This window comes from Boleophthalmus pectinirostris, unplaced genomic scaffold (genome assembly GCF_026225935.1).
Source record: "Boleophthalmus pectinirostris isolate CB_2022bp ecotype Guang Dong unplaced genomic scaffold, ASM2622593v1 HiC_scaffold_17, whole genome shotgun sequence".
NCBI classification, from domain to species: Eukaryota; Metazoa; Chordata; class Actinopteri; order Gobiiformes; family Gobiidae; genus Boleophthalmus; species Boleophthalmus pectinirostris.
Window position 1 is genome coordinate 31,456,163 of NW_026571115.1, and position 14,072 is coordinate 31,470,234.

Below are 14,072 nucleotides of genomic sequence, written 5' to 3' on the forward strand. Positions count from 1 at the left end.
ATCCTAGTAGTAGTAGTAGTAGTAGTAGTAGTAGTAGTAGTAGTAGCAGTAGTAGTAGTAGTAGTAGTAGTAGTAGTAGTAGTAGTAGTAGTAGCAGTAGTAGTAGTAGTAATAGTAGTGGTAATAGTAATAGTGGAAATATTAATAGTAGTAGTAGTCATAGTAATTGCGGTAGCAGTAGCAGTAATAGTAGTAATGGCAGTAGTAGTACTAGTAGTTGTAGTAGTAGCAGTTGTAGTAGCAATAGTAGTAGCAGCAGTAGTAGTAATATTAGGAGTAATATTAGTAGTATTAGTAGTAGTAGTAGTAGTAGTAGCAGTAATAGTAGTAATGATAGTAGTAGTAGTTGTAGCAGTAGTAGTAGCAGCAGCAGCAGCAGTAGTAGTAGTAGTAGAAGTAGAAATAGTAATCGTAGTAGTAGCAGTTGTAGTAGAAGCATCTCCAAGCAGGTGGTGGACCTTCTGACTTCATTTTGGTACTGAAGGTGTACAGAGTTTAAAAACACAGAGGAGCTTCGTAGAGTAAGTGACAGGGTTTTCAGTTTTGGAAGGAGATTTTTTTGTTGTTGTTTTTAATACATGCATCATCTTTAGAACCATATCACTTTTGTTTCTGGTTCTGATATTGTCATATTTTAATTATGGGATTCAGCCATCGTAATTGTGTGGTTGTTGGATGTCCTAACAGCAGAAAATGTCTCGAGAAACGGGCTTCGGAAGTTTGCGAACTCCTTAACTGCAAAAAGAAATCAGATCTGTGTGACTGTAAACCTCCGTTCAAACTGTTTCCCTTCCCAACGGAATTGAAAAATAGTGAAAGACGAAGGCGATGGGCAGAACTGATCCACAGGAAGGACCAAAAAGAAATCATCCCGAGTTTGCAGGGAACATTTTCTATGTGGAGCGCCATCAAAGCAAAATCCCGATCCCTCGCTCAACCTTGGTTATGAATTTAAAAAGTCAAAAGGCACCAGCTGTTCGCCAAGAAACACTTTCCACTGCAAATCGACCAAGACGTGATGATGCTGTAAAACCACAAGAACAAGAAAGTGCAGCTCAATCTATTTGTCTTCTGCACCTCTCACTTAACGAACGGGATTTTGCTTTGTTGGCGCTCCACGTACAAAATGTTCGTTGCAAACTCGAGATGATTTGTCCTTCCTGTGTATCAGTCTTGCCCATCGCCTTCGCCTTTCACTATTTTTCAATTCCGTTGGGAAGCGAAATAATCCGAACAGAGGTTTGCAGTCAGTTTATGGAGTCCGCAAACTTCCGAAGTCCATTTCTCGAGCCGTTTTCCCCTGTTAGGACATCGAACAACCACACAATAACAATGTCCGAATCCCAAAACTAAAACACGACAATATCAGAACCAGAAACAAAAGTGATATGGTTAAAAAGAATTGAAAAGATCGGCTTTGTCAATAGACACGTTGCACTGGGAAATCAAATAAGGGGATTTGATGCTCACTTTGTCTGAAAATCCTTCCCAGTATGAATTGTGCGATGACCGGAAGTCTGAAATTCGTGACTCATGTGTTTGTCTCTAATTTAGTTTTTGATTATGACTCGTTATATAAAAGCTGAAGTTAGTTGTGCATAATATATTCTCTTTAACACAAACTTGGCTTCCTGTGTGATTTGGTTTCGCTCGTGTTGGTGGACATCTCCAGAGGCGGAGGTGTTTGATTGTCTTGGAGATGAGTTTGGATGGTGGTAGGTCTGCAGAGACGTCCTCGGTCTTCTCCTCTTCCTGTGGCGTGTCTGATTTAGTCTGGGCCCGAGCAGCTGACGAACAGGGACCAGGGACCAGGGAGCGAGTGGGATAAACAAAAACAAAGCCTACAGTTAGCTCTGGGCATGTGTGGGCTACGTGAGTACAGAGCTGAAAGTTTGTTTTTAAGAGGAAGTGGTATAGAATGATGTAAGGCGAGAAAAATATATGGGTGTTTGAGTTCACGTAGGAAAAATTGTTTCAGTAAAAATACAGTACGTCACTTCTAAGTTCACAAAAAGTGCAAAATGAGATGTGGAGGAGCTTTTTAAAATAAATCTTTTTATTGATACTTTGCAGTGACATCACGCTGGGGGTGTTCTACATGTACGTCTATAGTGGAATGTTCAGCAGTTTCCATGATGACACAATACACACATTAGCACACACTGCCAATTTTTTAAGATAATCTGCAAAGTCAAGAAAATATATTTTAATACATTTTGTAACTCTGAGCCTGAGTTCAGTCTGAAAAACTATTGGCTAATGCTGTCTAGCTTGGTTTAACAGCATAAATCATCTCACTTGTTGTAGTTCCAACTAAGACAAGACAGAGCAGTGCCTATAGTTAGCATCACACACCCTGCAAAGTACAAAGCAAAATTATCCAAAACTGTTTGACAGAACTTTTGTTAGTTAAAGGTGCTGATGCACTGTGCAGCTTTTCTGGCACAGGGATGTACCGTATTTTTCAGACTATAAGTTGTACTTTTTTTTCATGGTTTGGGTGTTTCCTGCAACTTCTTCACAGTGAAGCCACGAGAGGCTGTAGTCTTGTGTGTCAGTATCTGCTGCTCCTGTTCCTCCTGTACCACTGTCACTTGGCTCTACTGCGCATGTCTCCTGCAGAAAGAGCCTCTGTTCTGTCTGTATCATGTCAGTCGATTGCACCATTACTTCTGAACCACTGAAAATTTTAAAATTAAACAAACTTATAAAGACGACTGAAAAGACTGAACATAAATGCCCCCAAAGACAAAATCATATTTTGCAGGTTACAAGCTGCAAAATAGCGAAATACTCAGCCGAAAACGGTAATGGAGCAGCAGAAAGAAAGTATCGAGTGAGCGAGAAACTTGTGACACCAGGAGGATGCACCATGATACTTTCCTGGAAGTCACTGGATGGATCGACAAAGCCTGGACTTCACTGACACCGAAACGGAAACAGAAAGGCCAGAATAATAACTGGAACTGATGTTGAGTCTGACGACAGCTACACAGAAGAGGAAGCAGCGCTGTGTTCACCTCCAGAGGTCGTGGAGTTGCTAAAAGTGACACCGAGGATGAAGAATTGAATGGATTTAGTGATTTGGAGTGAGATGGAGAGTTTGTTAAACTTCGTTCTGTTCTGTTGTTTATGTTATAGTTTATCTGAAGAACTGTTCATATGTGACGTTAACAGTTTGTTGTTCTCTGTTATATTTTTATTACTAGAACTTGTCTTTCACGATGAAATGTCACTTCCTGGTCTCTGATTTTAAAATAAATTTCTCCCAAAAAGTGCGACTTATATATATTTTTTTTCTTCTTCATTACGCATTTTTTGGCTGGTGCAACTTATACTCCGACATATACTACAGTCTGAAAAATACGGTATATTGCCCAACTATATAGTTTACATTTTCTAGTAGGAATTGTATTTTTTGGAAAGTAGTTTCCATCAAACTTTTCATCAATAGGCCTTTCACGATAATTACTATATAAACTTCAATATATTATAAATAGGGGTGTCAAATTATCGCGTTAATTGCGATTAATTAATTACAGTCATATTTAGCGCGTTATGTTTTTTAATCGCGTTAATCTCATTTTTAATCTCTAACTTTAGTGTCTCTGTATGCGAGTTGCTTTATTATAAAACCTGTTTTTATGTGTTGTTGGGACAATAACACACACACAAAAACCACATTTATACATTTTTTTATTTCGGTAATTCCTCTCATTGCCGGAAACCCACACAAAACGCGCGCAGTAAGAGCGATGTAAACGTCATGTTAAAGTTGGCGGCGTCAGGCACAGTGGACGAGGTCGAAGAGCCAGTAGAACAGAGCAGCAGTGCACAGGTAAAAACACATTCGTGTCTTGGAAATTATTCTCCCGACGTGAAATATAAAAGAACATAACTAATATAATATCGCCTGAAAACAACCTGCATAGACTCATGATGTCTGCACTACTGTCCTATAGTGACTTGCCACATTTTAATATGGTTAAGGAAAGACTGGACTTTTTATTGTCTTTAAGTAGACAAAAGTTATTATGTTCAGATTTCCTCGTCTTTGCTACTTTACACTTTACTTTTTATTCATGGAGACTTGGGCTCAACAGCCAATTTGGAGAGATTTGTTGAACAATAAATGACTTTATAAAGTCACTTTTTTAAATCTATATCAGTCTTTTGATCTGCCACAATAATGTAATAATGAATTTAAATGAAAATACCTCAAATTGAAGGCTTTTCTCAGCAATTTTTAGGTGAGATTAAAATGAGATTAATTAGATTAATTAATTACATAATTAATTAATCTCTCAATTTTTTTAATCGCATGACAGCACTAATTATAAATGGAACAATCATTTTTGGTGTCAGTATTTATCAGAGGAACTTTTTTTGTATTAGTGGGAATTTTTATTTTTATTTTTTAAACTGTAGAAGTTTGAATTATGAAGTAAAATTACACAAACTAACATTTAACCGTTTAACCGTTTCATACATTTATAATCTTTTCTTATAGTAGTATAGTTCTGCTTTATGGTCTGGTTTCAGCATTATCCTTTATCGTCTATGTTGACTTCAGCGATACATGATGACAGGCCTATCCATCAGCCACTTGTGTCAGAGTGTACGGGGCATTCACAGGAGCACCACAGCCTCTTTATCACTGTCTTTTTAACATGCTCCGTAGACTCTAACTAGGACCATAAATCATCGTCTGTCACAGGTCTCTTATCAAATATGAGTACGTTATTAAGGCTAAGCTAATGAAGAGATAATGGGGAGTTAGGTGCCAGAGCGACGAGAAGGTCTATAGAATGCGACATTAACTTTTTGGATTAGAGGGTCTGTATAATGCGACATTAAGTTTTTGGAGATTTGGACCATGTTATAATATTGTTCTTTTCTTCATCGTAAACGTACCAGAGTTGTGTTTTGTGTCACTGGTTTTGTTTAAATGCACACCCCAAAATCTGATCATCTGATTTGACAAAAAGGACAAACTAATGTGGCAAAGACAGTAAAGAAAGAGAACATTTTAAAGAGGAGGTATTAGACTTCTATGTCGAGTTAAACCTTGTTTCCACTGGTGTAGTACAGGTCTGTACAGACACTGAGTATTTCAACTGCATAAAGCATTCCATATGCCCCATTGTAGGGGTCTCAAGTGGACCACTGGAGGCACCACTGTCCAAGAGGGTCTGGCACAGTTAGGGACCTGGGACCCTCTCGTGGGGGCGGGGCTACACATGCCTTCACACACTTATTAGACGACCAGCAGCATGTCAGTAGCGACATATGTGACAAAACGTAATAGTGTGAACCTTGTAAGGATGGGCGTTTCTTGTGTAAACGATCATCACTAACTTGGCTCCCGCACACTGTGTTCAGCTCTGGACATTGATGAGGTGGACTCTTTCTTGCCCTCCTTGGCGAGGACGAGATGCAGTGAAACTTGAATGGAGCTGCTCCCAATATAGAAATGCTGTCCATGCTTTTGTAACATCGCATCTGGACTATTACAGTTCTTTGTATGCTGGGCTGGACCAGGGCTCCTGCAGCGTTTACAACGTGTCCAGAACATTGCAGCTCCTCTGCTGAAAAATACCAAGAGACAAAAACACATCACACCTGTGCTGTTCTGTGTAACCTGCACTGGCTTCTTGTCTTTTATCATGTACCATTTAAAATGTTATTGATTGTGTTCAGATGTTTACACTCTATGTTCAGTCTCTTTGAGGGAGTTACTGCAGCCCCGTACTCTGCCCACAGCCTGAGATCAGCAGATCAGCTCCTGTTGGTCGTGTCCAAAACTAGGCTCAAGACGACGAGAGGTGACAGAGACTTTTCTGTGGCAGTGCCCAGAAAACTGTGGAACAACCTTCCTCTTCCTGTCAGATCCTCTGTCTGTAACACAGTTTAAGACTCGACTGAAAACTCACCTCTTCTCCCTGGTGTTTAATACGAGCCAGTCAGGTTATCTCAGTGTTTTTATTGTACTTTTGAGATGTATTGTGTTATCTTTATATTTGCATATGTATGTTTTTGTGGATTTTTATGTGAAGCACTTTCGTCAGCTGAAGTTGTTTTAAATGTGCTTCATAAATAAACTTGATTTGAATAAAACTTGAAAATACAGTCTTCAGTCAGCATGGAGTAGTGCAGGGCGACCGGGGTGTGTCTCATAGACCTGAGTGGGCACATTGTCATGGAAACTCAGTGGAAATGAAGCTTAATCATTTACAAATCACATATAACCCTTTTACATTTGTGTTAGTTTGAAAATACTATACTCTGACTACAACGTATTAACATGTTTAATAAGTTTCAGTTTGTTTTTTGGACAGAATCTTACAGTTTACAGTCTTACAGAGGAGAGATCACTTGATTACTCAAACATGCAAGTTTTTGATGAGAAAACAATGTTATAACATGGTAGAAAGCTCCTAAAAGTTGATTTTGCATAATATCCACTTGAAAGAGTTATTTTAATAATCTGTTGTACTTTGTCTTCCAAATACAACAGCTGCATTAAAAATCTCTTCCATGCTCTTACCTGTCAATCATGTTTTTATCTTGGGCCAAAACTCCTCCAGTGTTCACAGAAAGAATTATTTGACAAACACAAATAAGAAAGCACCTTTATTTTGTTGAATTAATGTAAAAACATTTATTTTTACAACAGGTTTTGGCCCAAGACAAAAATTAGAAAATCATAAAAACCTATAATACTCACTTTAACAGGTTGAAAAGCAAAAGTTTGTCGGCTATAACTGTCTGACAGTGATGTACACACTGAAAACACATAAATTCCTGGTTGTATTTTGACATTTCACTTTGTTTTCCAGGGTACCACCACAGCCTGCCGTCCTCCCCGTACTGCTCGGGCTCTGGGGGTCAAAGGTTAACGGCGTCGGGGGCACTGTCCACAGAGTTCCTCCCTCAGACCGTCCCACTGAAGATCCTCCTGCTGGTGTGTAACGCTGCGGGGGCGGGGCAGCAGGTGGTCAGGTGAGAGCAGCAGAGATGTTAAACTTTGTCTGAATTGTTCTACAGTATGTCATGACATTTATCTAAAAAAAAGACAAGCAAGAGGTTTTTTAAGGTTCTTTTGGAGAAATGTATACACTTGTAATTTAACTTCAGGCAATATATAACAAGTTTAATGCAGGGGCGGCACCGGGGGGTCGGGCTTGAGGGGGCCCTAGCCTCCTCTTCAAAGGCCAGTGCTCCCCCGAAGCTCCCCCCAAGATTTTTCATAACACATTCAAGCTCGACTAAAAATATTCAAATGGGAACCATGAGACGAGAATAAAACAATCATTTCATATTAGGTTTTATAAAACACTACAGGGTCTAACTGCATTTAAACTTGTTCAAAACAACAAAGCAAACACAGTACGGGGAGGGGGTGCACAATCCCCGTATCATTCATTCATTCGTTTTTCAATATAAAACCAAAAATAAGAAAATGAAAAAATGACTGTTGAAAAAATGAAAAAACGGATAATGATTAGTTTTTTCAGTTTTCGATTTTGTGTTTAAACAAAAAATGGAAAAAACGTATAACGGCCGTTTCCCGTTTATGTGACTTCAGTGACTGCGATGCCGGACTTTTGCACTGCGTACGGACTGAACCAGGACTGATCCAGGTCCGAGACCAGACCGGGACGAGAGCGGGACTAAGACCGGGACCAGAGTGGGACTGAGACGGAGACCAGACCGAGACCAGACCGAGACCAGTCTGAGACTGAGATCAGAACTGAGAATGGGACCAGACCAAGACTGAGACCAGACCGGGACCAGAGCGGGACTGAGACCGAGACCAGACCAGGACTAGGCCAGGACCAGACCGGGACTGAGACCAGACCAGGACTGAGACCGAGACCAGGCCGGGACCAGGCCGGGATCAGACCGGGGCCAGACCGGGACCAGACCGGGATCAGACCGGGGCCAGACCGAGACTGAGACAGAGATCAGGCCGGGACCAGACCGGAGGCTCAGAGCCCACAGCAGGGCCAGAGCTCGAAGCTGAGGCTCGGACCCCGCGGAGGCTCGGAGTCAAAGCTCGGAGTCCGCTCTGGTCCTGCTCTGGTCCCGCTCTGGTCCCGCTCTGGTCCCGGTCTCGTCCCGGACCTGGATCAGTCCTGGTTCAGTCCGTATGCAGTGCAAAATCCGGCATCGCAGTCATGGAAGTCACGTAAACTGGAAACGGCCGTTATCCATTTTTTTCCATTCTTCATTTAAACACTATACTATATACTTACCAGTCTTACCAGCTCATAATAACAATGCTTTTTACTGCTTTTTATAAAGAAATTCAATTACTATTATTCGAATTTACTTAAGCATTTTGGACCAGCGTCACGGGTAAACCGAGCGCCGCTTCCTCTTCTGTGTCGCTGTCGTCAGACTCAGCATCAGTTCCAGTTAGAATCCAGCCTTTCTGAATCCCGACAGGATGGTTTCGGTGTCACTGAAGTCACTTAAATTTTAAAACTTCAGTGGTTCAGAAGTAATGGTGCGATCGACTGACATGATACAGACAGGACAGAGGCTCTTTCTGCAGGAGACATGCGCAGTAGAGTAACGTGACAGTGGTACAGGAGTAATAGGAGCAGCAGATACTGACACACAAGACTACAGCGCCCTCTCGTGGCTGTCAGTGTGAAATGTTTAATATATAAGTCGCACCGGAGTATAAGTCACAGTAAACACCCAAACCATGAAAAAAACTACAACTTATAGTCCGAAAAATACGCTAACCTGCAGATTGAGACACATCAAAGTTTGTCTCATTCTCAGTTTATCGACAGGCCTCATGTGAAAAGCTCAGAACCTCCAGAATTCCCTCCTTGAGCTGCAGAGGCTGCACTAGCACTGACTCATGACTGACTGCAGGTTCTGGGCTTTAGTTAGTGACGATTTATATAAGAGAGTCTAATTTTAGATTTAAAGTAACTGGATTTCAGCAAACGAGAGACTCATGTGTGGCTCATTCTGCTTTCTGATTGTATAATCGTCATGACAACCAAAACACCAACTGATTACATAAACAACTTGGCCGTCACGTTTTTTGTAATTAAGAATAAATCAGCATTACAATTGTTATCAGTGAATTTATCATAGCACCTGTATAATTACCCATTTAATAAATCAACTGTACAAAATCCAGCAGACCCTGAATGCATCTCGCTCATTATTATTCCAGTGTTCACATTACTTTGCACCTTATCTTTCATAAATAAAAAAACATGCAATTACAACTTCAATTAAACCTATATTATTACACGGAGGTCCTGCATTGTCCCATTGTCCTCTGGTGTCATTTTAATTCCACTGTTACTGTATTCTCCTCGTAAAGAGCGGTGTTGGATAATGGTCTGGGGTCGGTGCATGTGTAAAAGGAGGATATGAGTCTGATCTGAACTGTTTTTTCATTTCCTGTCTCTGTGTCTCGAAGGTTTGGACCTCCGTTCCTGATGAGGGAGGATCGGTCTATTTCCTGGGACCAGCTGCAGCAGAGCATCCTCAGCAAGCTCTACTACCTGATGGTGAACGGAGCCCAGGCCCAGGTACAGTGTGGGTTTGATCTCGCAGTGATCGCAGTTCTGTACAGTCGTTTACGGTAGGGAGGCTGCAAGAACTGTACAAAGACGAGGGGATCTGGAGCCGTATCCTGTCTCTCTGATTTTTTAAAAGGGTAAAAGAAGTTCTGAAGGTTACGAGAACTTTCAAGAGGAGATGTCTTCTGTCTTCTTCATGATGCAAATGAGCACCTGTGGTTGGATCATCTCAAATTTCCCACACTGTATGTCAGTGTTTCCCAAATTTATTTTCGGGGGACCCATATTTTAAAAGTCATAAATCTTCACGACCCAAGTCATTAGACATTATTCGTAAATCACAAAATAAAGGTGGATTTGACCATTATTGAACATTAATGAAAAAAAAAAAAAAAGAAGCTAATTGAAGCTTCAAATATTTCTTTAATTAATCATTCGCTACTGTTCAACAAATGCAGACGGATGGATCCGCACCTTTGTGGGCTCTGAGCCTCGCTCCAAGCTCCAGCCCGACCACGGGCTCCGAGCTCCGGCCGCGGGCTGCGGGCTCCGAGCTTCGGTTCCTGGGTCATTCTTTCTTCTCCTTCTTTCTCGAGGCGTCCAAATAGAGAGGCATGTTTTTTGACGCTGCGGTCTCACTTATATTTGCTCTCACAGGGTATTCACGAAGGCCCGGAAGATATCACGATATGATCCCGCCTATAACTCAATATAATTGGCTAAGACAGCTGTCAATCTCAAATTCATCCCCACATTGACTTGTATTGCACGGGCCTTCGCTACAGCCACCGAAGGTGCTCCAGATGTTTCTTAAGTTCAGTGCCTGCAAGGGGAGTCACTGATTTACCCAGATACAATTATAAGAAAAGATGTGATTGGTCCATTGTGATCCCCTTTGTTTCCCAAGAAATAGTAGTCCAAGTTTTTAACAATGATCTAGAAATTATTACTAGTGTTGTGTTTATTACTCACTGAAAAAAAAATACTGAAAAAATATATTAGTATTACAAAAATTCTTTCAATATTTTTTCTTGGACCTTCACTGAAGACCTTGAAGGCCCTGAGGTTTCCCCTCTGTTGTATATGTATATTGCAGACTTACATGCAAATCATGACAAGGGAACCCCAAAAAATCTCTTACGACCCACCTGAGGGTCGCAACCCAGTCTCTGGGAAACAATGATCTATGGTCCAGCTCCAGAACCTTCTAGCTTCGAACAGAATGTAGAGTGGCTGGCTGGTCATGCACAATCCAGCTTTTTCTGTTCAAAACTGGATGACGATACTGTGAATGTTATTAGGTTATTTTTTTAAGACCAAGAGTTTGTTTTCATACATAACAGTTTCGACTGCTCATTAGTGGTCTTCCTCAGAGTCATGCGAAGTTGCTGTGACGTGTCCGCTCAGCTGATTTACACAGTTTTGGCGCTGTCTTCCTACCAACTTCCTCAGGACAGTATCCCAGGTGTGTGAGATAGTGGTTATGGTTTATATGTTGTAAAGTTGAGTTTATTTATGCATTCGTAATAATTTTAATATAAAAACATTAATCGAGAAAGAAATTTTAATCGAATGCCCATCCCTAGACACTTCTACATTATTTTCCACACAATATTGAATCTAATGTTGTTATATATGTATACAAATGTGTAAGTTTAATAGAAGCAAATGCAGCGAGTCTAAATCATATGGTAATTTATGCTGTTCCACCACACAGCCTATCCACACTCTCTTATAACGGGACAACGCTCTTTCTGCCTTTTACCCTGCGCTCTATGGGGTCACCACCAGGGGGCAGCCAACATACAGGTGTACTATTGGAAACCCAGCTGGACATGAGATCCGGTGTGCGCCCCCTGCTGTTCGCCTTTGTATTAGACCCCCGCTGGTCGTGGATAATGACTGTTCACTCGCAGCAAACAGCCCCACTGACAGCACGGCGTCGCCTCTGACACAATGTTCACGAGCGGGTCCTCTTTTCAGGCTAATTTTAGAAAAGAGGAGAAAACCAAATGTGTGACAGCTCGGGTACCATCCTCTGACGCGGCGTGACATCTTAATCTGAGCGCTTCAAAGGATCGCTAATGTAGGCCTACTGCTGGGGAAGCTCAGTATTAACCTATGCCCCAGAGAGATTACAGACTGGTCTCTTCAAATGCACTTGGATTTTCATAAAAGTATTTCTGTGGGTAACCTGAAGTCTTTCTTCTTTTTTTTTTTTTTTTTTCCGGCATAAAACTAGGTACTAAACTAGAGAGGATTCAGATCAGAGGAAGTCAAGGTTTACACTGGATTTAGAAACTGAAACTGGCAACCAAAATAGGCTCATTCTGCTTTCGGATTGGATAAATAAAACCAAAACACCACATATAAAAACCAAAACACCACAGTATAACAAAGCTCAGAATAGGGGTGGGTGATATCTTGAGATTTTAAACATATCGAGATATTTTTTTAAACTGTTCTGACATATAGTATATATCGATAAAATGCTTATATTTAATCCTGATTGGAGCAAGAAGTGAGCAGTTTTTTTCAGCACTTATAGTTTATGGAAATGAGCCATGTGGTTTTAAGTTTCATTTCTGTAAAACGTAAACAAATGTACGCAAAGCTGCATTAAACACATTATAATCTCAAACGGACTGATGTGGCGTTATAGTAGTTATGGTTTATTTTCTGGACTATAAGTCACACTTTTTGGGGAAATGTATTTTATAAAATCAGAGACCAGGAACCAACATTTCATCTTGAAAGTCAAGTTCTAGTAATAACAACAACGTCACATATGAACAGTTCTTCAGATAAACAACAGAACAGAACAAGTTTAACAAACTCTCCATCTCACTCCAAATCACTAAATCCATTCAGTTCTTCTTCAGTGTCACTTCTGAGGAACTCCGCGACCTCCAGAGGTAAACAGAGCGTCGCTTCCTCTTCTGTGTAGTTGTTGTCAGACTCAGCATCAGTTCCAGTTAGAATTATTCCGGCCTTTCTGAATCCCGACAGGATGGTTTCGGTGTCACTGAAGTCCAGGCTTTGTCGATCCATCCAGTGACTTCAGGAAAGTTCCCAGTTACCGTGAAGCTGTGTTCTCCATCCCCACTTTCCTCTAGTCCCTCACAAGTTTCTCTCTCATTTCAAACTTTCTTTCTGCTGCTCGATTACTGTTTTTGGCTATTTTTATTAATAATCCGCTGCCATGTAGAACTTGTACAGTAGTAAGTGGAGAACCGTTTGGTTTGCACAGTGGATTGTGGGATACCTCACCTCCTTACCACTGGTGAGGAACATGGATCTATTAAAATAATGAACCTCCCTGAGCTTCCTCAGCTGAAGGAGCTCATGGCTCTGGTTATCGTACGGTTAAGCAAAGACGAGCTGAGTTGTTTTATTTTCAAATGAAAATAAGGCAATATGTATTATTTCTACCTTTATGTTACAGTTAAATTATTATTATTGTCTACAGGGATTTGTGAATTTGGCATATTTGTTTTTGCAGTAGTTTGAGGGGATTATTTTTCCTGTACAGTATATCGTATATCGAGATATAGCAAAATATATCGTGATATATTTTTTCCTCCATATCGCCCAGCCCTAGCACAGAACCTCCAGAATACAGATCAGAGAGAGATATTTTAAGTTCATCTGTCCACAAACTGACACAGAGACAGACTTGGATGTGTCTCTATCTGCAGGTTAAAGCTGTGGTCACTCAGGTTCAGTTGTGTACTACTTTTTTAAAACATACATACAGCTACATACAGTTCCTTTATTTATTTATTTATTTATTTTTTCTTCCACAATTACAATTCCCAAAATCCCACAGCAGGACTTCACTCAGTAGTCAGGCTCTGACAGGCAGCTGCAGGAATCACCCGGCCAGTCCACACTCGCCTGTCATTCTCACTCTCCCTGGTGATAACTGCATACATCCAGTACATCCAGTAATCTGTGATGTGTTAAAGTCGACCGTACAGGCCCAGAGTGTCAAATACAGGAGAAAATGATCTGTCAAAGAGTACGGTGGCCCTGAAGGTCAAATATGTACAACATGTGATGACAAACAGACCTGGACAAAAGATGTAATGTCCTGTCTTGTGGGTGCAGATTTGACTTGTGGGTGCAAACTTGTCTCCCTCACTTGGTCGCTCACTATATTAAAATTAAATCAACTGTGGTAATTTGTACTCAAGTAGTCGAAGTATTGTGTTTAACGAGTAAGTTCTACTACATAAATAATCATAATGTTTTATAGGTTTCACAGTCGCTCTTCACAAACCCAGAAATACTAAGTAATACCAAAGTCCTTCTAGATAAAGAAAAGCTGCTTTTCATTTGTCCACTGTTCTGAAGGTTGGCGGTTTGAATAAAACATCACTGTCTCGACATAAAACATCACTGTGATCATTTACCATTTTATTATACATCAGTAAATACTAGACATTAGGGTGAATCATTTGCCCCAGTGTCAGAAATTCAACTTGTACCAATTTAAAAATGTGACAGTAACAA

General features: G+C 40.7%; 1 protein-coding gene across 1 annotated transcript in view; it reads left to right on the top strand.

Moving 5' to 3' along the window:
- LOC110154948 (ubiquitin carboxyl-terminal hydrolase 43-like) overlaps positions 1-14,072 on the top strand; it is a 222,893-nt gene that overhangs the window by 116,398 nt on the left and 92,423 nt on the right. Inside the window, exons 7-8 of the mRNA XM_055152938.1 lie at positions 6,840-7,002; positions 9,455-9,566. Coding sequence (XP_055008913.1) covers positions 6,840-7,002; positions 9,455-9,566 — 275 coding nt within the window. The remainder of the gene's footprint in view (positions 1-6,839; positions 7,003-9,454; positions 9,567-14,072) is intronic.